Below are 26,885 nucleotides of genomic sequence, written 5' to 3'. Positions count from 1 at the left end.
CCAACCAAATTTAACCAATGCCTAACCGCAACCTTACAAGTTGTGACGATTTTGCCACGCAGTAGGCAAAAAAACCAAATGGCACTGTCCAATCAGCCAAATGGAAAAATTCCTACCAGGCCCCTACCCCAAAGCAGACAACCCCATGACAGGCATAGCAAGGTCAATGTGAACAGACCTAAGTATAGGGAGGGTGGGAGGGTGATCTGATGCAAGCAGCGACAAGTGGCAGCTCAACGCTGCGCGCAGGGAATAAATAGCCCCTTGGCCGTCAATCATAAATTGCAACATCAAATTCTCCCCAATGACCAAAAGGTGCCCAGTAAGATTCGTGGCCATCCAAACCAACCCGCCCAGCAACAGAGGGATGTCTTGTTTGCCCCCACCGCAACACGTGCTCCCCATGAAGGAGAATACACTTTACATTTCAGGCACTAGGTGGAAGTTCATTGAAAGCTGACTAGGGAAACGACAAGTTAAATATTACTGCCATATAAGTGTTGCCTGATGCCCAGAATTTCTCCCAAATTGAGCAAGCGCTGACGATTTTCACGCAGTGCGAAGGAATCTTGATCTGTTCATCATGTTTATTTTGAAACTGCTTGACAGAGTGGCCAGCCGTTTCAGTGATTGTTTCGTATTGTAAAGTGTTTTTTGTTGCCGTGCGTTGCCCTGATGTTTTGAGAGAAGGTGGTATATAAATACTTTTATAAACAAAAGAAGGTGGCTGAACCACTACAAGTCTGCTAAAGATGGTTTGTACGAAATGCTCATTTACACAACCAGTAATTTTTATAATAACACCTTCGCTTCAGTCTCTGACTTGTTTACACACTTAAGAGGTGGTGAATCCCAAGGCTGAAGCAAAATGAAAGTCAGCAAATCTCCCCCTATGTAATTAAGCGGCTATGGATCATTTCTCTATCATTTCAGAATAAATGGCCATTTAAACAATAGCACAACCATCATCTTGTGGATATGCAGAGGTGGGTGCAAGCAAAGAACTAGCTGAGACTATGCACAAGAGAGCTTAAAAATAATGAGATTTCCTGTCTGTGTTTACAAAGATTGTTGGCTCAGGAGAAAAACCCTGACTAAATAGCCTCAGGTCCCTAGTTTATATAAACAAACCAAGGGTTAAGAGGCTTATTCACCTACAGTTAGGTGTTACAGAAAAGGAGAAGAAAACCTTTTGTAGAGAATTACAAAGCTGCAGAATTTAGACGTGAAGAACAACCTATTTATACAGGGTTCTAAATTGAAGAACATATTGCAAAACTTACTTGGAAGTAACTAAATCTTCCGTAAAAAGTTGTCTTCCCTCTCCTCCTGCCAGCTCCTCAAGTGTCCATTTCTGGCCTACGTTATTTCATTGTTTTAGTTTTCCAAACCAATCTTGCTATATGATAAGTAAATCTCCCCATCAGTTGTAACCTCTGCCTGTGACTAGCTGACCTGCCCCACAGGTGAGAGACAGTCCGATGGTTTTCTAGCTGCTATTGAGATGCTACAGAAGAGAAGAGCCTATGAGAAGAGAAATTAAAGAGCAGGGTCCTAGAAAAGAAATCGGCTGGGGCCTGAGGGGGCAGCAGGCTAAGGCAGTGGTTTTCCACCAGTGTGCTGTGGCACCCTGGGGTGCCTTGAAAGATGGTCAGGGATGTTGTGGGCAACACAGGCCTCTGTCCCTCTTTCTTTCCTTCCCTCCCTCCTCTGATGCCCTCGTGCGTCTCTGCTTCCTGAAGGCTTGCACAGCTGTTTGTTTGCAGCAGCCCTGACTATAAGCTCCGTGCCTCTGGGAGGCACCTCTCTTTGGGGCGAGGGGGGTGCAGCTCAGGGACGGAAGCAGCAGCTGCCCAGAGGACCCTCATGGGGAGGGCAGAGGAGAGGAGCCTGAGGAAACACTCCACAAGGGAGGGTGTTCAAAAAAGGCTGAGAGGCCATTACTGCATATTGAATTTGTGGGGCGGAAACCCAACATGCTTGTAACTCAACAATATTACTACTACTGACAACACAATGTTGTTGTTGTTTAGTCGTGTCCGACTCTTCGTGACCCCATGGACCATAGCACGCCAGGCACTCCTGTTTTGCACTGCCTCCCGTAGTTTGGTCAAACTCATGTTCGTAGCTTCGAGAACACTGTCCAACCATCTCGTCCTCTGTCGTCCCCTTCTCCTACCGTGTTTCTCATATTATAAGACATGTCTTATATTTATTTTTCTCTCAAAAATACACACTATGGCTTATTTTCAAGGGATGTCTTCTTTTTTTCCTCCTCCTCCTGCCGCGGCCGGCATTGCTGCTGCGCCTATCACTATGTCTTATTTTCGGGGTATGGCTTATATTCCTTGAATGCTTAAAAATCCTGCTATGGCTTATTTTATGGGTATGTCTTAAAATATGAGAAACAGGGTAGTGCCCTCAATCTTTCCCAACATCAGGGTCTTTTCCAAGGATTCTTCTCTTCTCATGAGGTGGCCAAAGTATTGATCCCCTTCATGGATCAATGCCTTGTTGTGGCGAAGGGGCTTGAATAACTCAGAGAAGCTATGAGCTATGCCACGGGTGTCAAACACAAGGCCCGGGGGCCAAATCCGGCCCGCCAGACCTCATCATGTGGCCCGCCGAGTGCCCCAGCCAGTGGGACCCAGCCAGTGGGACCTTGCTGCTGAAGCGCCGCGCAAACAAAGCGCCGACAAACAGCTGGGGCCGGGGAAATGCTTTTTGCCCCTGGGTCCCTTCGCACTCTTTTCTGGAGCTGAATCAAGGCGGTGACCCCCCCCTTCCCTTTCTTTCTTCCTCTCTCTCGTTCTTTTTCTTTCTTTCCCTCTCCTTCCTTCCTTCTTTATCTCTGTCTTCTCTCCCTCTTTCTTTTTCTTTCCTTCTTTATTCCTTCTTTCCTACTCTTCTTTCTCTCACCTCTTTCCTTCCTCTCTCCCTCCTGCTCCCTCTTTTCTTCCTTCCTTCCTTCCTTCCTTCCTTCCTTCCTTCCTTCCTTCCTTCCTTCCTTCCGTCCTTCCCAACTTTCTTCCTCTCCCTCATTCTTATTCTTTCTTTCCCTCTACTTCCTTCCTTCTTTCTCCCTTTCCGTCTTCTCTCCCTCTTTTTCTTTCCGCTTCTCTTCCTTATTTCCTACTCTTCTTTCTCTCCCCTCTTTCCTTCCTTCCTTCCTCTCTCCCTCCCACTCCCTCTTTTCTTCCTTCCTTCCTTCCTCCCCTCCCCTCCCTCTCCCTCTCCTCAGAAACATAGGATGCTGCTTTATACTTCTGGCCCTTAAACCCTGGAACCAGGAGAGCAGCTTCAGTGAGTCAACCTCAGCCAGTCCCTTTGGTGAAGGGTGGTGGCTCACTGGCAGAACATCTGTCCTGCATGCAGAAGGACCCCAGCATCTCCAGGTACTAGTAGCTCTGCAAAGGTCCTGCATGAAACCCTAGCGAGCCTCCACCACCCAGTGCAGTTACCAAAAATCATTTTTCAATAAATTGTACAATAATTGTACATTTGAATATCTACTTGCCATTATTCTGGCTATGTTTCTGCTTTCAGAGCTAGTTATTACTTACATTATTACAAAAAACAGTAATAATTGAATGCACTGACAATAATTTATGATAATAAAGAGTGGACACATAGTCCTACAGATACAACCGGCCCTTTGAGGGTGACCAAACTGCTGATGCGGCCCCCGATGAATTTGAGTTTGACACCCCTGAGCTATGCCATGCAGGGCCACCCAAGATGGACAGGTCATAGTGGAGAGTTTTGACTAAACGTGATCCACCTGGAGAAGGAACTGGCAAGCCACTCCAGTATCCCTGCCAAGAAAGACAACAGACAACACAATACTATACATATATACTCAGAAGTAAGTCCAGTTGATTTCACGGAGGCGTACTATCAAAAGAGTATAGGATTGTACCCTAAGTCTCTCTCTCTCTCTCTCTCTCTCTCTCTGTGTGTGTGTGTGTGAGAGAGAGAGAGAGAGAGAGAGAGAGACGTAGATAGATTTCCACACACACACACACACACACACAAAATGCTACTAGCAGTTCACTTATCTCTAGTTGGGAAATCCTTTCCCAGTTCCATTTAAGACTTCATAAATTTGGTTGTTAAAATAAAGCCACTGAAAAGATGGCTGAATTGGTGGAATGGCTTTAGGAACCGTACAAAATGTGTGGTGTTATATGGCAAAAGGAGATTGTGCCATGTTGATTGTCACCGGGAGATTAGGCTTCAAACAAGTTCATGCCTGGATCTGTTTGTAAATTCTTCTACAAGTGCATTGCAACCAGGATTTTGACCTTGGAAGAAGCCGTACTGCTAGATTGGGGCAGATATGGCTACACAAACATCTGCTGACCTCCATTTGGCAGCTATTCATGCAAACAAGCTGTAGGTTCACATCATTTACTTTGGAGCCAGCAAAATACACTCTCATTTGCAACAGAAAGGGTGAGTGGTAGCATTTCTCCTGTTTGGATTTTGCCTTATTAGTTTTAAATAGCAAACATGAAGGATAACCGCAAACGACTCTTATTTGAGCAAAACCTCTCTATTTCTCCCGTCACACCCACAACTTTTAAATGTTGCCCTAGTTTTCTCTTTAATAGGTATCTCCTGTGGGTTCACTTTTTTCCTACGACAGAAATGGCAATCCTGACACGTGTACTGATTACGTTCTTATAAGAGTTATTCCTGCTGATTTATTTAAAAACAAAAGCCAAGAGCCCTGAGACATGAATTGTTAACTCCGAGGCTGACTGTAATTGTCGGAGTACTAATTGCCTCTTAAAAGACCGCTAATGAAAGATTTTAGGAAGCTGTTGCTTACTTATTTTTCACCTGCTGCATGTTGAGAGAGTTAGCTGAAGTTTTCCCACTTGAAAATGGAATGTTGCATGTTTAGGCAAATATCAGGATCTTCCTCTCCCGCACCCCCACCCCCACCCCAAATTTCTTACTCTCCAGATGTGCATTCTAAGTAAGGGCTGATTTGGAATTTGTCTCTACTTCTTAAAGTGGGTGTGAACATCATCCTGCCCCTTCTAAGCAGGTGTGCAAGGACACACTGTGAATAGAAAATTTGTTCCTCAAGCACAGTGGGAGCCATGCTTGGGCAATACGTGGGTTTGTCAGCACACAGCAACTGGACCCAGCAAGACAAGCAGCTCTCTGCGTGTTCAGCGAATCAGCCCACCGCATGCGATGTTCTTAGCAGAAGCATATTCTTCATGGCTGGGTCCAAGAAGCCATAACCTACTTACTGGAAACTGAGGGAAGGGAAGGGTTGGGTGGTTTGAAGAGGCCCTTGCAATGAATAAATTAGGTGTCTTGGTTGCTGGTTATAGTGCAGGCTGCTATATTCCACCTGTTCATTTTGTTCTCCTTATTTTAATTCTTGTGGGTGGTATGATATGTTATCATTTTTGGTTATACTGCAAATCATTTTATTATGCCTAATGCAAATCACACTAGGCTTTTATCGCAAGGTTAAATGAGGCATGCATGACTTAGAAATCTCCGGTTTGCCAGCTTCCTCTTTTGCAGGAAAGCCTTTTATATACCCTCCTTGTTTCCCTAGTTTCCAGTGGACCTTGTCCCAAAGCACATTGGAAAGGTGATGAGTGATGAATGACGTAACCTTTGGTGCTTGCAATCTGGACAGAAAAATACTCAGAATTTTGGACTTTTCTATAGAAGTGATTTTTGCTCGTGAACTTAAGTCCTCCTACAGCATTGTGTTTCAAAGTTAAGGGAAACTTCCGTCTGTTTTTCCTGTCTTACTGTCTTTCATTACTTTTCATTTTTTAGATATATACGTATATATAACCACCTTAAACACCAAATTAATTCTTAGGTAGAAAGCCACAGGCCTTCCTTCCCTCATCAATGAAGTGCTAATAGGTTTTGCTTTTGTTAAGACTTCATGGTGGTGTAACCTTTTAGTTGGTCCTTAGCTGAAGATTTTCAGCTTCTTGAAACTGGCAGGAAGAGGTTTCTTGTTGTTGTTTGTGGCAGTTTTGTTGCACAGTGAGTGGTTCCATTTGCTTCTGGGCGCAGAAACAGTTGAAGCCCTGGCTTCTCACAGAAGCACCCCTTACTTAGGTAGGAGGCTTAACTCGCTAAAGGAAACACAGTGCCGTCGTCCGTTCTGGAGGGTGTGTACCTATGAGAAACAGGAAGCAGAGCAGCAAACTGCCTGTGAGGAGAGAGACTTGCAGTTCTGATCAGCGCAGGTGTGCAGCCTCTCTGCGAGAGCCGTCTTCCCTCCGAGCATCTTGGCAGTTGTGCTGTTCAACAAGAGCTCTTGTGTGCTCTGGGAGGGGAGCAGCGCTTGTGGGTAGAGCAAAAATGACTGCCTTACAGCTGAAAGAATTATCGCATTCAGGTCTGTACAGGAGGCGACGGGACCGTCCAGATAGCCTGGGTCTTCAAGGGTTACCTGAGCAGAAGCTGAGGTGAGTGGTGGTGAGGAAATTAATGGTTAACTTAAGACAGCTCTGGGTGTCTCTTGAGTTTAACACTGACGCCCTGACAGAATCAGTTGCAGAAACAGAATGCAGGGTGGTGGAAGTGTAATAACGCTAATTATAAAATGTGCCCAGTTGGAAATAGTCCAGAGTTGCCAGGATAATATAGGAGGAGCTGAGAGGAAGCAGCTGCTTTCCATTTACTTCATTTCTCAGATGTTTGACTTGCTATCCTAAATGCTGCAGCAGCACGAAGAGTGACCGTAAGAAGTGTCAATCATTCCCCTTCCCCAATATTTTTGATCCCTGCTTAATTTCCCCCAGAACTAATCAATCTCCAGATTACATCTTAAAAATAAGTTTTAGTTTCCAGCACACTTGCATTCGAAGAGAACCCCATTGCCTTATAGGAGTCCTGGGCTGTTCTATAGGGTTTTTCTTTTCATTAAAAAAAAAAAGTTGTGATGTGAGACATATCAGATCTTGATTTTGTAATAAGCAAAAATCTGCTCTTATTCCCCCCCCCAATAGATTTCTACTTATTATTATTGAAATGCCTTGCAACAAAAGAATGCAGTAGAACCACTTTATATGAACTTACGAAGGGAAAGTAACCAAAGAAGAATCTTAAACATTAATGACACTGGTTAGTTTCCAAAAGTTGAGCTCCTTTTAAAATATTGATTTTATAAAAGTGCAGCTCAGTAGAGGATTTCATGTCGCTTTTCAAAAGAGGAACTAAACTTTTTGAAACAGAATGGTGTAATGATAATAGTAATTAGTGTAGATCTGGTAACCAATAACACATTTTTGTACAGAACTGTTAAAAATAATAATCCCTGAGCAAATGTCAAAAGTGTTAGTGAAGGGGTAGAGTTTCCTGTCATGCTATGACTAGTGAATGACTAGCTTTTTTAATGATTCCATTAGGTATTTACTGTTTTAACATAACAATCTAAACCTCCTGTGGAACTCTGGGCTGCTCGCTGGCTGGTGCTGCTGGATAAGAATCTTGGAAATAAGAGAGCAGAAATAAGCCTGAGCTTCTGCCTGCCCCTGGGCACCTGGATCTCTGGGCAGATCTTTGGATAATCTGTAATAGATGGACAAGGACTTCTCACTTCAATTGTTTAACAATAGCACCAGCAAAATGTCTCTTCTCCCTGAAAGTGGGGTAGTAGTAAACCAGGAGCAAATTTTTTGTTTCTAAGGACTGTGAGCTGTGTTCAGTTCTGATTTTCAGAAACTTGACTCCTGGCTCAGAATACTTAAAATTCATAAGTGTATAGCTTTTTTTGCAGCAGAACCTGGCTTTCAGTTAAAAAAGAAATCATGCAAGCCTGCCCACCTCTGCTCTGGAACAGTCAACACCCTTTGAAAACAAAGCATACTCTCTATGAAAAAGGGCCCCTGCCAAGTCAGATAAAGGGTAGAAAAGAACAGTTTACTACCAGTGAAGTCTTGCTTAGCATTCTTCATAATTCCCGGTTTGCCAAAGAAGTGGGCAATAGTCATTTCCTTTGTTAAAGCAATGGACCTCACCTGTTAACTTAGTGGTCCATTTGCCCAGTGTTGAAATTTTGTTAGAACGGTGACCAAAATCCCCGATCCCTTCAAGCTTTAATAGCTAACCTCTAAAGAAATTACCACGAGGCCGCTTTGCTTTCCCGTTCCTGATAATGCCATGCCATCACTATGGGGGTGAAATGCAGCTCAGGACTTTTATATGTTTACAGCCAGCATAATGCAGTTGTCAAGAGTGCTGCACAAACCAGAATTCAAATTGCCACTCAGCTGTGAAGCTCACTAATAATAATAATAATAATAATAATAATAATAATAATAATAATAATAATTTATTTATACCCCGCCCATCTGTCCGGGTTCCCCCAGCCACTCTGGGCGGCTTCCAACAAAATATTAAAATACAGAAATCCATCAAACATTAAAAGCTTCCCTAAACAGGGCTGCCTTGAGATGCCTTCTAAAGGTCTGGTAGTTGTTGTTCTCTTTGACCTCTGGTGGGAGGGCATTCCACAGGGTGGGTGCCACTACCGAGAAGGCCCTCTACCTGGTTCCCTATAACTTGGCTTCTCGTAGCGAGGGAACCGCCAGAAGGCCCTCGCCGCTGGACCTCAGTGTCCGGGCAGAACGATGGGGGAGGAGATGCTCCTTCAGGTATACTGGACCGAGGCTGTTTAGGGCTTTAAAGGTCAGCACCAACACTTTGAATTGTGCTCGGAAACGTACTGGGAGCCAATGTAGGTCTTTCAGGACCGGTGTTATGTGGTCTCGGCGGCCGCTCCCACTAGGTGACTTTGCGGCCATCACTCCTTCTCAGCCTACACTAAAGGATAAAACTTTAGTGGGACATGGGATAAAAGAAAAGAAGGAAAAGTAACTACTTAAATCTGGGGCTGCCAAGACATGGCACCCCCAAGGTATGTGTGCGCCCACAGAAGCTTTCCTCTGGTGCACACAGGTTCCCTTCTCCCTGCTGAAATTAAGGCTTGGAAGAAAGACGTCACTGGAGCCAATAGAACAGGCTGCGGTGGGTGGGTGGTTGCAGTGGGTGGGGGTGGCCATGACAGCTTCTCTAGCTTGGAAATGTGCCGACAGGTAGGTGACCCCTGGCATCAATAAAGAAAGCGTGCGGAAGGTGAGCGAGAATCAAACTATAATTTTTGACAGTGCTAATCAGAATTCTCAGTTGCTGGTGATATTTAAAAGTTCCCATTCCTGGTGCACCTTGGAAGTCGTCTCTAGTCATATTGGCAATATTTTTATTAATTTGGCGCTGCCTTTCCAAGCTCTCTTCGCTTTACATTATAGGTAAAATGTCAAAGAAAGCTGGAAGTCAGTACTGGACGAGGTTATCCGCTTTACCCTTTCCGCTGTTTTAAGGTCTAAGTTCAGGTTCTAATCCAGATAGCCTGTGTGCTTTCAGATTCCTTACATCCTTGTTCATAAAGAGATTTGTTTGGACCTTGGTCTTGTTGGGCAAAATGCTTTCCAAAGAAGACTGAGGCTGCAATCCTGCGCAGACTCTGGTTTGAGTAAGTCCCACTCCACTTGGTAGGAGAAATAAACTTGCATGGGATTGCTCTGCACAGGAGTTTTGGATTGCAGCTTTGCATGCTGATCCTACCGTACATATCTGTGTTCAAAGAGTGGGGAAGAAACCTATAACTACCGGTAGCAGGCTGAGCAGCTTCCTGAGAAGTTAAAGCAGGGGTCAGCAACCTTTTTCAGCCATGGGCCGGTCCACCGTCCCCCAGACCATGTGGTGGGCCAGACTATATTTTGGGGGGGGGGGAATGAACAAATTCCTATGCCTCACAAATAACCCAGAGATGCATTTTAAATAAAAGCACACATTCTACTCACGTAAAAACACCAGGCAGGCCCCACAAATAACCCAGAGATGCTTTTTTTTATAAAAAAGGACACATTCTACTCATGTAAAAACACGCTGATTCCCAGACCGTCCACGGGCTGGATTGAGAAGGCGATTGGGCCGCATCTGGCCCACGGGCCTTAGGTTGCCTACCCCTGAGTTAAAGGCTCAGTTCAAAACATCTCCAGGTAAAAAGCATGGCTCTGTTGGATCAATCCATCAACCTCTGATGGATGATTTAGAAGGAAAAGCTTCAAGGGGGAAGCTCCACGAGGAAAAGCTTCAAGGGATGGATTTGGGGCATCATTATAGGAATGCCACTTATTTAATTTAGGCTGCTTTTTTAAAAAAAAACAAATGCTGTTGGGGTGCCATTGACATGAGGCAACTATCTCTCTTGAGCTACAAGATCTTTGAGATGATGCTTGATAGATGACAGCTGTCAAAATGCCCCCACCCATCTCCAGCCAATATACATTCTGCAGTCATTCTGGCTTTGTCCAGAAACCTGTTGAGCAGCTGTGCATCGCATTGGGTCTGTGTAGATCAGTAGTGCCAACAGGGACAGCTGCTTTGCTGCACCATCCCATGCCTTGTTGCTGCGCTTCCAGGCAGCGCTTAGAAGTCACCATCTCTACACCCTAGGCGCTTTGAAGTAACAGTCTCTAAAATGGGTCTGTTGGTGCATCATCCTCAAACACTAGTCTCACTAATGGCTTTGGGCCTGGGTTTCAGTAAATCGCTGGTTTTTTTCTTCTTCTTTTTAAGAAAGCTTTAATGAGATCTTTAATATTACATATTTCCTCTTATCTCATAAGAAGAACTCCTGTACCTCCCCTTCTGACATACATTTATGGCACAACATGAAGGCATTACGTCTCCTTTCCTGCCCCCCTCAATAGTGTTGCTCCGCTGCAAATTGAATTATCCCTTTTTGAAGTTCCAATACGAGTTGCCACTAGCTCTGGAGTTCAAAGTTAAGGCAGTTTTAATGTAGCTTCACCCTGTTATTATTCTTTGAATTATAGCAGTGCCTTCGGGGCCCCAGCCAGGACGCCTCCATTTTAGATGGAATACGTTCGAAAAAAGATTCTGCGTAGACAGTTGCTACTGTTGTGGATGTTTCTTCCTCTCCATTTCGGGGAGGGGGGCCCCCACGTAGAATAATTGCCACCTCTTATTTTATTAGGAAACTTATTACTCACATTTTGTCGAACTGTGATATTGCATAAGATGTGGGATATTTCCATTGCTCAAAGCTTTGAATATCTTCAGCACGACACACCCTGCTTCTCTCCCCCTTTGCCCTCGCCTTTACCCTTAACGCTTTTTTTTGGCGTGCGTGTTGCTTAATCATCCTTCAAGAAATGCCTTTTGATTTACTCACTAGCCCTAGAGTGCAGAATTACTGGATGGGAATGTGCAACAGGCAGTGCTATCTCTGGCTACGGGCGCTGCTGTGTACCGGTGCAACAGATTCTCTGGCTTGTGTTTTGTTTGGCCACGCTTAATGGGGGAAAGTAAGCAGGCAATAACTCACTTTTTTATTGCAAATGTGAGAGCATATAAGTAAATGTGTGGCAATAACCATTCGATTGGAACCTACTTATCTCTTCTGTTACATCTGGCTAGTACATTCCATGCGGGGAGCAGAGAGTGACAGGTAGATCTAGCCAAAGACAACTTTTCAGTACAGGGTAGGAATAAGTACATACATACCTGCCTGGCAACCCACTGTACTTACATAATTGTTCGAGTATTGCTCCCCATGGAAGCAACTCAGTGCCAGATTCTGGTTTTGAGTTCTATACATCACAGCCAACATCTCACTGGCAGGAGCTCAACATACTTTAGACCAGCACTGCTATTATTTTTTTTATAAAGGAAATAAGGGCTTGCCTATTAACATCTCTTTGCATCTTTATCTTGTCCCCATCCCTCCCAGAGAACAAGTCTCTTGCTGTTGCCACTGTCCTTGAAAGAGTTTAACCTGTTATCTGTCATCTGTATCTGATAAGAATAGTTCTCAACTGGCCTTTTTACATCTTGTTCCTGTGTAAACAGTTGAGTTTCCCCATTTATTTCTGCCTATAAATGGGGCATCTCGGATCACGCTCTCATTTCAGTAGTTGACATGATGTTAAAATTACAATGCAAATTCTTTAGTCGTTTTTTGCAGGTGCAGAGGCTAATCTTTTAGGTTATAATCCTAATCCCATTTACCTGTGAGTAAGATACATCATGTTCAGCGGAATTTACCTCATGACTAGGCATGGTTTGGATTGCAGCCTTAGTCTGTCATGATGAAGAATACATGGTGCATTGACATTACAACTACTACTAAATTCTGTTATTGGGTGAATGTATTTCAATGTCTTCATTTTGAAATTTTGTGCCAGCAGCACAAGGGTAGACCTGCAGCTTGTGATCATGGTTCAGCAGATTTCCAGTATTGTATGTGAGCAGGACTGACATTTTAAAAATGCTTACTTTAAAAAAAAAAATCTCTGCAAACAGTAATTTAGCACATCAAGAGTAAGATGAAGCCTTTGATCTGATTGTTTCCTACATACGGGACGTTTTTACATACTGAATATTTATACATTCATAAATGGAATGCAACCGGTAAACCGAAATCTGGTGATTTTGTAAATTAGGTGTAGATTTGACTAGAATCGATAAATGAACCTACTCAGGTTATATCTTTCTACTAGGGGCAATGGCTAAAGGAATGTCCCGTCCATACTGAAAGCAGATACAAGCTGCATCACATGGCACCTCTGAAGTGGAAAAGATGCATACATAATATGCATTCAATTAAAGGGGCCAAGCACTTGTGCAGAGTCCCTTGCTACTCATATATAGAATTTTGGGGCAGAGATTAAAAATCCGGTGGTGTGCCGCCCAATCTCAAACCTTCTAGTTGGATGCAAGTTCCTTAGACTTCAGTAAGGTTTGCTCTCTTTTAAGAACATAAAGAATGGCAGCTGTGCAGTGCACTCCTATGCATGTCTACTCGGAAGTAAGCTCTGCTGCGTTCATTGGGGGCTTATGCCCTAGTTAGTGAATATTTAGGATTGCACACTTAATGTATCTTTGAACACACTAAAATAGGGTGACAGTTGGCCCTAACTTCCAGAGTGGCTGGGTACCCATCTTAGTTTTTCTCAACAAAACAACAAAAGTCTTGCAGTGCAATACATGCTAACTGGTTTGTTTTGGCACAGGTTTCTGCCTTTATCTGCTGCAGTGGATTAGTTTTCAGGAGTTTGTGCCATAATGCATTTGTTGGACTTTATAAAGTGCTACAAAACTCTTAACATGGGCACTGTGTCTCAGAAAAGAGTCTTCAACTGTCCATTCTTCTAAGACTACTTTTCAATGATGAAGCCTTTCAAATCTAATTTTACCGGCAGGGTTGTGCAATTTTTATTTTTATTTTTTGAAGAAAGAAAAATCTAAAATTGAAATAAGATGGAAGTGGTGCTCTGATCCCTGTCTCCGTGTCATTAAAAATGTGCTAAATTCAGATAAATCACAGTCTTTAATCCTGTTAATGTAAATGTGAACCTCTTTGTTTACTTGAGAATGGAACCCTGTGGGACTGACATGCTTGCCTAGCAAAGAAATCCACACCAGTTCCGCCACCTTAGCTGAAGGTCAGTCTTCAGTGTGGTATCTGTGATGGAGTCGTTACTATAATAAGAATGTAGTTTCGAGCCAGAAAGTCTGGTGTTGACAGTTACCCTAACCGTATAAGGAACTTCATGAACATACGAGAAGTCTTTCATGGCAGTCTGGATGTTTGGTCTGGTCTGGTTAGGGTATTAATTATAGCTACTGCTCGGCTCATTGTCTTAAAGTAATAATGAAAAGTTAATGTAGTCAGCTGAAGCAAATTCACTTCTACAGTTTCTTCATGTTTAATATGAACCAACCTTTATTACAGCAAGTGTGGGAAGTATATTTAGATGTGAGGAACATTTGGTCCTCTAGTTATGGCAGAACTACAACTCCCATGTTCCCTGGCCATTGGCCATACTGGCTGGGGCTGATGGGATTTATAGTTCAGCAACATCTGGATGGCCAAAAGTCTCACACACCTGATTTAGTGTGAGGGTTCCGGTAATCTCTCTTTGAGACTTCTTCTACCTTATAAAGTTTCAGCAGTGCTGCAACATTGAACCTCCCAAGTCCTTTCAGTGGACTCACAAAGTTCATGACTGAACTGCATATTATGTTAGCTACTTAACAATATGATTAGGGCCTGCTACTTACCTTAGCAAAAGAGGGGAAGATCCAGATTGAGATAGAAGGAAGGGAATTAACCCTCTCCATGCCCCCAGTGTCTTTTTTCCTGCTGACAATCACCTTGAAAATGCATCTTCCCCCCTGTCAATAGTGTTGTTGTATATTTGTCCCATTGCTTTCTGCAAAACTTCTCAAAGCAACTTACAAAATATTTTAAAACACGGTACAACATATCAGATATTTAAAATCCAAAATGCCATGGAATACACAGGTCACGTAAACACGTTAAAAGTGTTTACCTACCAGCAAGAATGAAAAGGATGAACCCTGCCCCCCCCAGTCCACTAAAAATGAACACTGAAACAAGCTATAAATCATACCACACTGTAATCTACACAAAAATGAAAAGCCTGAGTAAACAGAAATGTCTTCGCCTGGCACCTGAAAGTTGATCATGTTGGCACCAGGCAAGTTTGCCTCAGCAGGGAGTTCCACAATTAGGAAGTCGCCACTGAAAAGTATGGGTTTCTTTGCCTCTCTCTCCCCACTTCCTTCAGAGAAGGGACATGGAGAAAGGGCTTTTGATGATAATTGTAGGGTGTGGGTAGGTTCATAGGGGTAGAGGCAGTCCCTGATGTAGTTGAGTCCCAACCCAAGCTGTGTAAAACTTTCTAGATCAAAACGAACAGTGGTTGGGGATTTGCAGGGAATGGGGGAAATGTTCCAGGGGATGGATTGAATTGACTCACCCTTGCACCACAGTCCTCATTCAGATTCCTCCCACAGTGTGGCTGCTTTTGCTTAAACGTGGAGAACCCAAATCACGTTTTTAACGGGCTTATTAACATTATGTGTTGGTTGGCCCTCAGTGTAGCAGACGTAAAAATCAATGCATAAACCCCTGTTTGGGCATTCAGCCAAATGTGTGAGTGAGTGCACAAATTGTGTTTGGGGGCATGGTGCCCCACATGCTGGCTCATGCCACCCCCCTCCACTGTGCCAACTTTCATGCATTTAGAGTGAAGGTCTAGGGCATCTTCTAAGCAATCTCTGCACATGCTCCCCTTGGGCGTTCACACTGAAGTTCAGGAATGGAGAAGCGAAGTGCCGTGGCAATGGTGGTGATGCCCAGTGCCCCGTACACAATTTGTGCCATTAGGCATTCGGCTGAATAAATAACTATTGCAAGCAAAGTTTAAATATGGGACGTGGATCAAGCCGATGGAGTACATCTTGTGCTTGCCGATGAAAACAAACATCTGTCAACATTATCTAGTCACATCTCTCATTTCTCCTTTCAAGTCTTGGAATATCCCTGGCACAAACAACCATGCCAGCTTTGCTTTATCTGTGGAAAGATACCTTTGTGCTAGTAACAGTGTGTTGAGGAGGCATTTCCTATGCAGACATATGCAGGAGAAGGGGCTTGGATTCCCATTCTTTGGGCAACAGCAAATAGTTTTAAAAACCCAGGATTTTAAAATGTTGTTTGCCTTTCTTCTGGGTGATGTGATTTGCACCTCATTTCTAAATGTATTGGCCTCAATCCACCTGAGTGTGCATCTAGTGTTCCCTATGGGAAGGAAGCACTGTGAGAATTAGGGAATGCATTGTCCATATTGATTTGCAGGCTAGTGCTGGGATTTGCTGCAAGTTTCCTTCCTCCTAGGATCTTTTACAAGCTGCCAGAAGATGTGAACGTGCCTTGAGAGCAAAGCAAGATGTTCCACTGAAAACGATTCACTTGAATACGTTTAATTGAATTCCATAGCATAGTTTCAAACAGCAGCTCCTTCTGTATAAGGAAATTTTAAGAAGCCCGCAGAGCGCCTTTGGGAGCAAGAGCCTTCTCTATTCCCCAGAGTCTGGCGGACAATGTATAAGAAGCTGTAGATTATTATGCTGGGTATGTTTACCCTGGAGAAGAGAAGGTTAAGGGGTGATATGATATGATAGCCATGTTCAAATATATAAAAGGATGTCATATAGAGGAGGGAGAAAGGTTGTTTTCTGCTGCTCCAGAGAAGTGGACACGGAGCAATGGATTCAAACTACAAGAAAGAAGATTCCACCTAAACATTAGGAAGAGCTTCCTGACAGTAAGAGCTGTTCGGCAGTGGAATTTGCTGCCAAGAAGTGTGGTGGAGTCTCCTTCTTTGGAGGTCTTTAAGCAGAGGCTTGACAGCCATATGTCAAGAATGCTTTGAAGGTGTTTCCTGCTTGGACTGGGTGGCCCTTGTGGTCTCTTCCAATTCTATGATTCTATGTGAAGTACCATGCAGACATTTGAATTTGGGTGGGGGATTGCTCTAGAGCCCTATGGGGGCACCAGGCACACGAAAGGAAGAGAGACCTTAATCCTGCTGGCCCTTTTATCCCAACTGTGCTGCCCCTCTCCACTGTACAGAGGACATCCATAGAGGGGAGCCTGCTTTATGTACATATGCTTCCCCCCCCCTAATTGCATCATTGTTCAAAATTTGCCATGCACATTTTGCCCCTGGCTATAGGCCACTTGCGATCAAGTGAAGATGCCCAGGTGCCAGGACAGCACCCGACGTCTCCACCATCTGGAGGTGCATGCCTTGGATTCGGACTGTTTTCACACGTTTAGCAACACACCCTTTAGAATTTGATCTGTTATACAGTGGTACCTCGGTTTAAGTACACAATTGGTTCCGGAAGTCTGTACTTAACCTGAAGCGAACTTTCCCATTGAAAGTAATGGAAAGTGGATTAATCCGTTCCAGACGGGTCAGCGGAGTACTTAAACTGAAAGTACGCAAACCGAAGCGTACTTAAACCGAGGTATGACTGTATTTTATCCGCACAATCAGAATGAATTTCAGGAACCAAAAAGTCGTATCGGGGAAAATACGACTTTTGAACTGCCTGTCCCCAAAATGGCAACTTAAGGCATTCCATTATGCCGAGTGGTTTTTGCCAAGCAGTGTTGTCACTGGTGTTTTGAAACAAAAGACAGAACAGCCTAGTCAGCCATGGAAGTGTCCATTCTTGAGTGTGCGCGTGCTCACCAGCTGCTCCAAATTCCATGACATAGGAATCAAATTGGGAGCATTATTTGTAAAAGGGCATTCTTACTATTTTTACAGTTTGGTTTTTTGTGTGAACAAGATGTTCCTAGCAGGGTATTTCCTTGTTATCTTTGCAAAGGCGTTAACGTGTTGTTTCACACACACACACACACACACACACGGCACAGTAAGTTTTTCCACATTAAACCCCTTGCGACAGCTAGCCTGCCCTAGCTTACATTTACCCTAAGAGAACACTGCTTCAGTGGAACTCTTGCTAAGGACAGCAGATAGCAGAGATCGCATGTTCCACCCAAGTTGGCGTTACCACCTTGCAATGGAATGTGTTGCTTTGCTTCCAGTGAATCTCTCCCAGCCTCGCTCTGACATTCAAGCTGCTCTGTGGCTGACGCTTTTAAACTTGGAAGCTCTTTACCCAGCACGCAGCTAAAGTCCTGCGGATTGTTTTCTCTCTCCTTACCGCTGCTCCCTGGAGCGTTCTGTTGCTGCTGCTGGGCTGTTGTGTTTTTTAATACATATATATATGGAATTCCAAAGCAGGGGGCACTCCTATGCCATTCCAGAGAACGAAGAAATCTCGCACACCCATCAGAATGTGCACAACGACCACGAAAATGAAGGCGAGAGAGCTGTGTCAAAATTGCAACGCAGGCACAGTGACGTAAAAGTATACAAAGAAATATGTGACTTTTATGCAAGATTGTAAGTTCACTCCGCCGGAGTCGGTTTGTTACTTGGTCTGCTTGCCTTACTCTAACACAATCTTGCTTGCTGTTCTCATGACTGGGGAACTTGCAATTTATTATGATCTGCACAATAACAGGATGCTTTGTAGTTAACTGTATTTTAATCATGGGGTGTGTGTATGTGTTAGTTAATGTGTGCATTCATTTCTGGTTCAACAGCAGAATAAACGCTTTGTGGGATTTCTGACTGTGGATTCCACATTCTTCCAATACTTTGCGGTACATAGGTATAAAATGGCAACACCTCCGTTTTCCATATTGACATGAAATACTAGTTTGCCGTGGAGAAGATAAAAGATGTGAATATAAGATTTTGTATAAAAGATTGGTTTTGTTAATTTGTTGAATTTGGAAAATGGAATAAAATGTATTTAAAAAAATAAAAATAAAAATTACTTTTCTTAAGTTCCATCAGTATAAGCTTGGAGACGTTTTTTCATTTTATTCGCTGATATCTCAGCTGGAATTCTGATGTAGGCAGCCACACATCCATGTTTGCCCAGACATAAGTCCCAAAGATTTCAATTGGGCTTACTTCCAAGTAATTGTACATAGGCTTGCATCCCCACAGCATTATCCTGTACATAGCTATTCAAAAAAAGTCAAGTTTAATTCAGTAAGACTTCCAAGTGTGTATATATACCTGTAGCTTTAAACTGCAATCTTGAACACATTTAACATAGTGGGACTTACTTGATTAAAAATAGATAGGATTGCTCTTTTGAGTGCTGTCATTTGCAGATAATATATTTAGGGATAGGGACATGCACACCAATATTGCGTTCAGAGCTTGATTCTAAGACTTTTCTGTTGCAATAACAAGTGACTTGGTTGCAGGGTGCATCTTGGTGGCTGTTGGCACATTTCTTTGGAATTGCAGTTGGGGGGGGGGGGTGAAGGAGACCTGGCTCCTTTCTGTGTAGTATCATGGCGGCAATTCCGTACTTCGCTTGTAAGATGCCTTTCATGGGTTTGCAGCTGCTCAGAAGAGTGTAGCCTGAGGGGGTGTGGATGTCGGTGTCCCATTCCAGAATGTTGTCTGCTGCCATGTTCTTGCAAGCAGAACTGTTACTTTGGATTGAGGCCCATGTGAACAGAACAAGATTAAGGAGAAAGGTCACTTGAACTGTTCTGGCTTGTACGTTTTGTATGACTGGGTGGAAACTGGTGAGGCAGAGGATTCTGCCTCTTCGTTCTGAACAGCTAAGAGATACTCATGCAATTGTCTCTTGGGGGGACTGGGGTTATACGGGGAGCTACATTGGGAGCTACTCAGCACAATCCAAAGCAAATGAGGAGCTGCTTCATACGAGACACTTAAATTGAATCTGACAACACGTACTCTAATGAAAGCTTATGCTCAAATAAATGTGTTAGGCTTCAAAGTGACACAGGATTGCTGCTGCAACGGACTGATGTGGCTTTCCCTCTCTAAATTGCCGTGAATTAAAGGAGACTTCAGGCTACTTCAAATTTGACACTCTTACCATTTTTTGGTTGACTCATATACTCTGCAGAAGTCTAGGTCCTACATATAGTGGAATGTGGGAGTGTTTCAGGCTTGTGCATGCACTTCTACCTCCCCCCCCACAAAAAAGTACAAAAGTTGTAGGTTTCCAGGTCATAAATGCAGCCCTGTTTTCACCCCAGAAGAGATCAGCTGCTCTCTTGCCAGGTATACTGTGATGTTCATAAGAGGAAAGGGGGCATGTGATCACATGACCTCCCAGCATTCTGTTGCATCCTCCTGCCTGCAGAGTCTTATGTGTTGTGGGATGATGTGAACCAGGCCAGCGTCTCACACGTCACATTGAAATAAATGCATCTGGGATGGGGAACTCATGGCCTTCCAAATGTTGTTGCTCCAGCTCCCATCAGCCTCAGCCATTATGACCCATGGAGTTGGGAGTCCAGCAATATCTGGAAGGCTCCACAAAGATGGAGGATGCCCAATAGCAGAGTGGACAGAGGTGCTTTGGGGTCCCACATGAGAGTGTGGGGGCAGAGACATTTGCCTGGACCCTGAGGCCAGAGTAGCATCCTTGTCGGCTTTCCCTCTGCCTCCCCCAAGCTACTCTTAACAGTGCAACATAAAGAAAAACTGGGAAATTGGCTCACCAACAATAAACCACACAGCCCCCAAGAGTCTTTTTAGAGAAGGGGAAGCTTCCCTTCAACCAGAGTCCCTTAGTGGAGGCAAAGTATCTCTTCACCTGCTTGGAGGATGCTTGTGGCAGATCTTGTCCGCTGCTGCCACTGCTATTCCTTTCGCTTTTGCCTTCCTCTTCCACCTCCTCCCAGCAAGTTCCCACAATAGGAAACAGTCTTGATTGACAAGGGTGATGGTATTTCCTGTCTCTCTTTCTCAAGCTAACCCACCTCACAGGGTTGTTGTGAGGATAAAATGAAAGTGAGGGGCAAGCGTGTACACCGCTATGAGCTCCTTGGTGGAAAGATGGGAAATCAATCAATCAATTAAATAGCAACATTGCAGAAGTGGGAGCTGCATTTGCCACTGGTCCCTGGACAGGAGGGCCAGGAAGGCAGTAAAGTAAGTAGGAAAAAGTGTGTGTTTTCCTGCTGAATTGGGACAGCTGCCTATTGAAAAAGAAGCACGGTCGGCAAATCTACCTTACTTGTGTGCTTAACCCCTTTGCTCTTTGTTATCGTTACAGCAACATGGCCAACGCTCTGGCCAATGCCATGTGTGAGCGCTGCCGGGGAGGTTTCGCACCTGCGGAGAAGATTGTGAACAGCAATGGCGAGCTGTATCACGAACAGTGTTTCGTGTGTGCCCAGTGCTTCCAGCAGTTCCCCGAAGGGCTTTTTTATGAGGTTGGTTCCCCGTGGTCTTTTCACTTCTCCGTTAACTATTCCCAAACCCGTGCTGCGCCGCTTGTGTACGTTGGTCAAGGACTTGCCACAGAAATTGCTTCCTTCCCTGCAGTGTCGTTTGGGAGGCAGTTAACACAGGGTCATTTCTTTATGACTGATGCAGGTTCATTTTTCTTTACGACTGACTCCAGGCCACTGCAGTGCTTGACTTGGGATCAACCCATCTCCTATAACCTGTTTTTTAAGTGCCAGAACCTACCTCCATGTAGAAGATAGCATCTTTTGACCACCTGCAGAGTTCAGCTTAACTACAGACCCCACAGTAGCTGTGGGGGACCTTTGGCCCTAGCCGTCAGCCACACTTGCTGAGGCTGATGGGAGCTGTAGTTCCTCAACATCTGGAGGGCCGCAGCTGCTCTACAGCATAACCACAAGCTGGTCCAATACAGCAGTTATTAGAAAACAAAGCTTTTCAATCAGCCCCAACATACATGTTTAGACACTAAGCACCAGGCAACAGAATTCAACTTTAAAAAGCAGCACTGTGTTGGGTAAATAAAGATGTCCATTTGCGGAGTGATGACTTACCTATCTATGATTTTAACTTTCTGTTTTAATTATGATCTAGAGTTTTGCCCTATGCTTCCCCCAGAGAGCTAAAAATTGCCTCTCTGTTTAACCTTGTAACAACCCATTGAGATCAATTAGACCGAGAGATTGTGACTGACTCAGTGCGGGTTCATGGCCCAAGTTTGACAATCTTATCTGCTACATCGCGTACAACCACTTGGGGTTAGAACTCAGTCACCTGTAGCTTCCAGCTGTTTGCCATAGCATGCTGCAGCACAGAGAGCTAGCAACACTCGTAAGAGCTTTCTAAAATTAGGAGTGCCAATGCCAAGATGTCCAGAGGAATAATGAAACCAGATACGTATTTGCTATGTAAATGAGGAAGTCTAAGGAAATGTTGGCACGTGGTTAAGAGATGCCTGTGGAATGATGGGAGTTGTAGTTCAGGAGCATCTGTAGGGTACCACATTGCCTATCTCCATTGTGGGTTCAATCCTTGGGGATTTTACAGCTCATTTTTCTAAGGCTGAGGGTATGATTTTGAATTAGGGTTTGGTTGAATGGGATCTTTCTTTTGACTTAGTCCTCCTCAGCCCTTATCTTATCTTGTGTAGGTAAGTATCATTACTATCTTGTGTTGATACCCCAACACATTATAATTTGAAAGGCTGCCTATTTCACTATCGGAAGTTACCATATATCCTAGTCCAACTATTGGTCCATCTAGCTTAGTACTGTCTACACAGAGGCAGCGGCTCTCCAAGGGGACATTCACAGACCACAGGGATTTAACCTGCAAGTTTCTACATGCAAACCAGGTGCTCTATTACATTTTCAATTAATGCCATTATCTGTCATTTTGTACTTTTTTTTATCTCCTTTCTCATCCATGAGACTGAAGAACCAAGAGAGCCTGCTTTATGCCAGAACCCCTCTTTCTTTTGTGTTCGACTTTAGTAAACCAAGATCTCAATCCTAAACACTCTTACCAGGAAGTAAATTCTGCTAAAATCCATTGGACTTGCTTCTGAGCAAATCTTGGTAGGGTGTAATTACTTGCTGCTTCTATGAATACTGTCAGTGTATTTGTTTTATCTGTTGGAATAATAGTCCCCAAGATGCCCCCAAGGAATCGTTCAACACATTCAGCTAGGGAGGGTGGGAATTTCCAAAAAGTTAGCAAAGTGTATAGAGATTAGCAACTAGCTTACGGGCCACTTGAGACAAAATTCCCCCTTCGAAGCCTTTAATACTAGGAACTTAGGCATACGTCACCGTCAAACAAACTTCACTTCAAAGTATGGATTTGTTACAGGTCTTTGAAGCTTTCACCAATAGATCAAGAGGAAGATGAAAGTAGACTTGGCCAGAAAAATCAGGCATAATGAGCCAGAAAAACTAGAATGTAATTATAAAAGTTATTGAGAATAACTGGGCTCTATTTGCCATTGAGCAGCTGGATGAACTTGTTCAGTATATGCCTTGTGTCACATGGTGCTATGGATCTGCAGGGCCCAGCATAATATTTAGACCCCTGGTTGGAGGAACTCCTGTGATCCCAGGCTAGACAAACAGTGTATGGCAGGCATGGAGAAATTTCAGCCTGTGGGCCAAATTAAGCAAACCAGGGGTCCCTGTTCGTTTTGAGCAATCCACACTCACTTGCCTTACACTTGGTGTTACGTACGATGTCAAGTATTGGTTAGCTGAAGACACCTTTGTGCCTCATGGAGTTTGCATATGGAACTATGTGAGTCCATTGATCAGCTGATTGCCCATGCAAACAAAAGGAGGCCACCTGATGTCATTGTGACACCAGGACGTTGGCTGTGAGCACCTGGCAAACTTTGCCCACACACTCTTCTGCATCCCCTAAAACATTTTTACCATCTCCTTCCTTAATCCTGTCACCTTTGCAGGTCCAACTGGGTCTACTAAGCTGTCTAGTGTTTTAACCTTCTCTTTCCCTGGGAGCAGGATCCAGATCCACCCGGGGTCCTGATCTGGCTGCGGTTTTGTCACAGAGAGAAACCTGAAATATTTAACTTTCTGTAATAAACGTTGCAGTCTGTCTCATTGGTACCTGCCCACCCCACGCACATACTTGGAAGTTAATCTGAATGACATAATAAGTCATACACTGAAGTGGGGGTTGCAATCTCTGGAATAATGATTTGTATGCCCATTTATATAGATGGTTGGTATGAATATTCCCGTCTTTACAGACGTGTTTCCTGCAATACAGTAGAGTGCGGTTTCAGGAAATGTAGGGGACAGAAAGGATCTAATGAGCCAGCAGAAAGTGCTTCCTGTTCTGAATACCAGCACAGGTGTTTATTATTTTGATCCAGTTAAGCAAATGTGACTACGAGCTGATTCCGTGCCCAGATTGTTTTAGCATCCTGTCAGAATCCAGCCATCTAACATAAACTCCACCACAGCCTGCCAGATTTCTTGTGCAAATCATTCCCTGTGGCATAATAATATACAAGCAAAACTTGTTAAACAATCCGATGGATTAGCAGAGCTTCAGTTCCTTTCTGCCATAAAATCAGGCTGAATCCTCTTTTTACAACAACAACAAAACAAAAAAACAGTTGAAAGAACCCAGAAATTGTCCGGCCATTTATATGTATGAAACTTGAAGTGCTATACTTTTCAGTATTCCTCTTAATTCCTTTGTGTCTTGCTTTTTCTAGTTTGAAGGAAGGAAATATTGTGAACATGACTTTCAGATGCTTTTTGCTCCTTGCTGCCATCAGTGTGGTAAGTTCTAGAATATATATATATTAAATTTTAGAATGTTTTATAAAGATAATGTGGACATCCAAACGTGGAAGGAGAGGGACATATGCTGTTTAAAGAAAACAAAGCAGGTCTTGAACACAAGCAAGATTTTGTTACATATCTGCCAGGATGATGACTGTCTACAGCTGTACACCCAGATGGTATTCATCTGAACATAAGCCTGCTTAGGGCATTTGTTTGTTTCCCCCCGCGATTAACACAGAGAAGGAAGCATGGGCAAAGGTGCTTGTTCTCCGCCATCCTCCATGAATTGGGAGGCGAAAGTTTGTAGTGGGAAGACTGCTGTACTCCTGTAGGGTTCAGTGTCTGATTTAGAAGCTACCACATACCTCAGTGGCAATGTATTTGTTTGAGTGCAGAAGGTCCCAGATTCAATCCCTAGCACAGACATCCCCAGCCTTCGGCCCTCCAGATGTTTTGGAGTACAATTCCCATAATCCCTGACCACTGGTCCTGTTAGCTAGGGATCATGGGAGTTGTAGGCCAAAACATCTGGAGGGCCGCAGGTTGGGGATGCCTGCCCTAGCATCTCAAGTAGGGTTGGGTGTGACTCTTGACTCAAATCCTAGAGAGACACACAGACAGTGAGTGCAAATAATCCTGAGCTAGATGGTCTGACTTAAGGCAGCTTCCTGTTATGTATATAAATAAAATTTTGATGATATGCAAAGGAGCAGAGTAGCTTACAGCTAGGAAGCTAAATAACTTCTAGGTGATTGATAGCTTCTTTGTAAAGACTATACAGTCATACCCTGGATCTCAAACAAGTTGGCTCCCAAACAAATTGGCTCCCAAACGATCAAAACCCGGAAGTGAGTATTCCGGTTCTCAAATGTTCTTTTGGAAGCCGAACATCTGACAGGGTTTCCGCAGCTTCCGATTGGCTGCAGGATCTTCCTGCAGCCAATCAGAAGCTGTGCTTTGGTTTCAAAACGTTTTGGAAGTCAAACGGACTTGCGGAACGGATTCCGTTAGACTTCGAAGATACATCTGTACAATGTCCAGACTTTATATTCAAAAGAACTTCACTTTCATAAACATAGAATTGAGAAGAATATATTTACAGCAGGCATCCCCAAACTTCGTCCCTCCAGATGTTTTGCACTACAGTTCCCATCATCCCTGACCACTGGTCTTGTTAGCTAGGGATCATGGGAGTTGTAGGCCAAAACATCTGGAGGGCCGCAGTTTGGAGATGCCTGATTTACAGTCTCGTGCTTATTCAAACATGGGTATGTTCTCACTAGAATTGTAGATTTAAGTCTTTTTACTTGGACTTACAAGCAAAACTGTTGAGAATTGCACCACAGTTTTACCTCATTCAGGCCTTACAGTTTCTTATGAAGAGTTTTGGGGTTTTTTTACTTTCACTTGCAGCAATATTCTCTTTGCTCCTTTCAGAGAGTTCCTGCACAGGTTTCTCCCTATTAACGTTTAGGGATCCTCCTCTGTTTCACTTCAGACAGATCACACTGACACAACACTGTCCTCAGCAGTATCCTGAAAAACCTCTCTCAGCAGCCATTCTCCTTACACAGAGAAAGATAAGCAGCAGAAAGCAGTTAAAAAACAACAGTTACTGGAATAACAATCACAACAGAAATGGAATGCCTCTCTTGCATGACTCACAATCAGCCAATCACAAGAGAACTACTGTCAGAGGGGGGGGGGGGAACCCATGTTAAAAGTACACAGTAATTTAACATAAGTAAACATTCCCATTTCAGGAAATTGAATCATTATCCTTAACACTTCCTTAGTTCCTAAACACTTTTTAAACCTACAGCCTATTGAATACTCAAAAGAAAATGCTTTTAACTGTGGTATTTTTTGTGGCATCTATGCCTGAGAGCCTCCCTACTATTCCACAGACAATTAAGGCCCACCCCCACGGCAGGCTAAACTGGGTCTCTAGATTGTGGCATGTACTGAATCCCACTTAAGCCTCCCTAAGTTTGTTTCACTTAAAAGCAAAGTGAGGGCTATTAAATAGGAATTTCAACCTTCAAAAGTAACCAGACCAAAATATCTTGTTTCCCCCACTTGCTGTGCCCTTTGGCAAGAGCAACAGGTCAAATAACTTAATTAGAATGAGATAATATTCTGTTTATCAGGCACAGGAATGCTATTTCTGGAACTAACTGGGAGATTCCTAAAGTAACCTATCAAAAAAAAAAAAGGTCAGCAGAAAGAAACCGAGAGTTGTCTCGGTAATACTGTAGACAGAATTGAGTAGGATTTTTTTTCCCCAGGAGTGTCAGAGCTCTGCCTTATTGTGAGGAGTGGAATTAGATAGGAAGCAAGAGTTTGGAGCTTGCTTTGCATACTGCACTGAGGCAGCTGCATTTTCCAAGTGGATCTTGCCCATTTTGGAAGGAGAAAGTGTTCCATATACTCACAGCTCTCCGTCTTCCACACCCAATAAAGCCCCCTGGACTATGGCAATTGTGTTTAGATGCCTAGAAGGAGGAATCTCCAGGCCAATTAACCCCGGGGCGAAACCTGATATGAATTGCCTGCAGGCAGCAGTGAAATCTGGAAAGGTAAAAGGAAGTTTTATGACAGAGCTGGAAAAGGAGAGGTGGCTCCCAAAACTGAGGGAAATTGCAGCATCTTAAAAATATATGAGAACTAAAACACTTCATTATTATTATTGTTGTTGTTGTTGTTGTTGTTGTTATCCATTACAATCCAGTCCTTTCTGCACATGTCCACTATCATCTTGTTGTCAGCCCTCTTAATAGCTTTA

At 43.7% G+C, this 26,885-nt stretch overlaps 1 protein-coding gene across 6 annotated transcripts in view; it reads left to right on the top strand.

Moving 5' to 3' along the window:
- The window catches only part of LIMS1 (LIM zinc finger domain containing 1), a 72,211-nt gene that overhangs the window by 34,347 nt on the left and 10,979 nt on the right, over positions 1 to 26,885 (top strand). For 2 of the 6 annotated variants that reach the window (XR_004692558.2, XR_004692559.2), the window contains exons 2-3: positions 20,599 to 20,758; positions 24,028 to 24,094. Coding sequence is in view for 2 of the 6 variants with exons in the window: in XM_035114568.2 (XP_034970459.1) it covers positions 6,172 to 6,461; positions 20,599 to 20,758; positions 24,028 to 24,094 (517 nt within the window). In the remaining 4 variants the exon portion in view is untranslated. Of the gene's footprint in view, positions 1 to 5,294; positions 6,462 to 16,175; positions 17,880 to 20,598; positions 20,759 to 24,027; positions 24,095 to 26,885 lie in introns of those variants that run through there. The other 4 variants (XR_004692556.2, XM_035114568.2, XR_004692557.2 and 1 more) reach the window with 4 other exon arrangements.

This window comes from Zootoca vivipara, chromosome 4 (genome assembly GCF_963506605.1).
Source record: "Zootoca vivipara chromosome 4, rZooViv1.1, whole genome shotgun sequence".
In the NCBI taxonomy this organism is placed as follows: Eukaryota; Metazoa; Chordata; class Lepidosauria; order Squamata; family Lacertidae; genus Zootoca; species Zootoca vivipara.
This window is presented reverse-complemented; position numbering and strand designations above follow the sequence as displayed.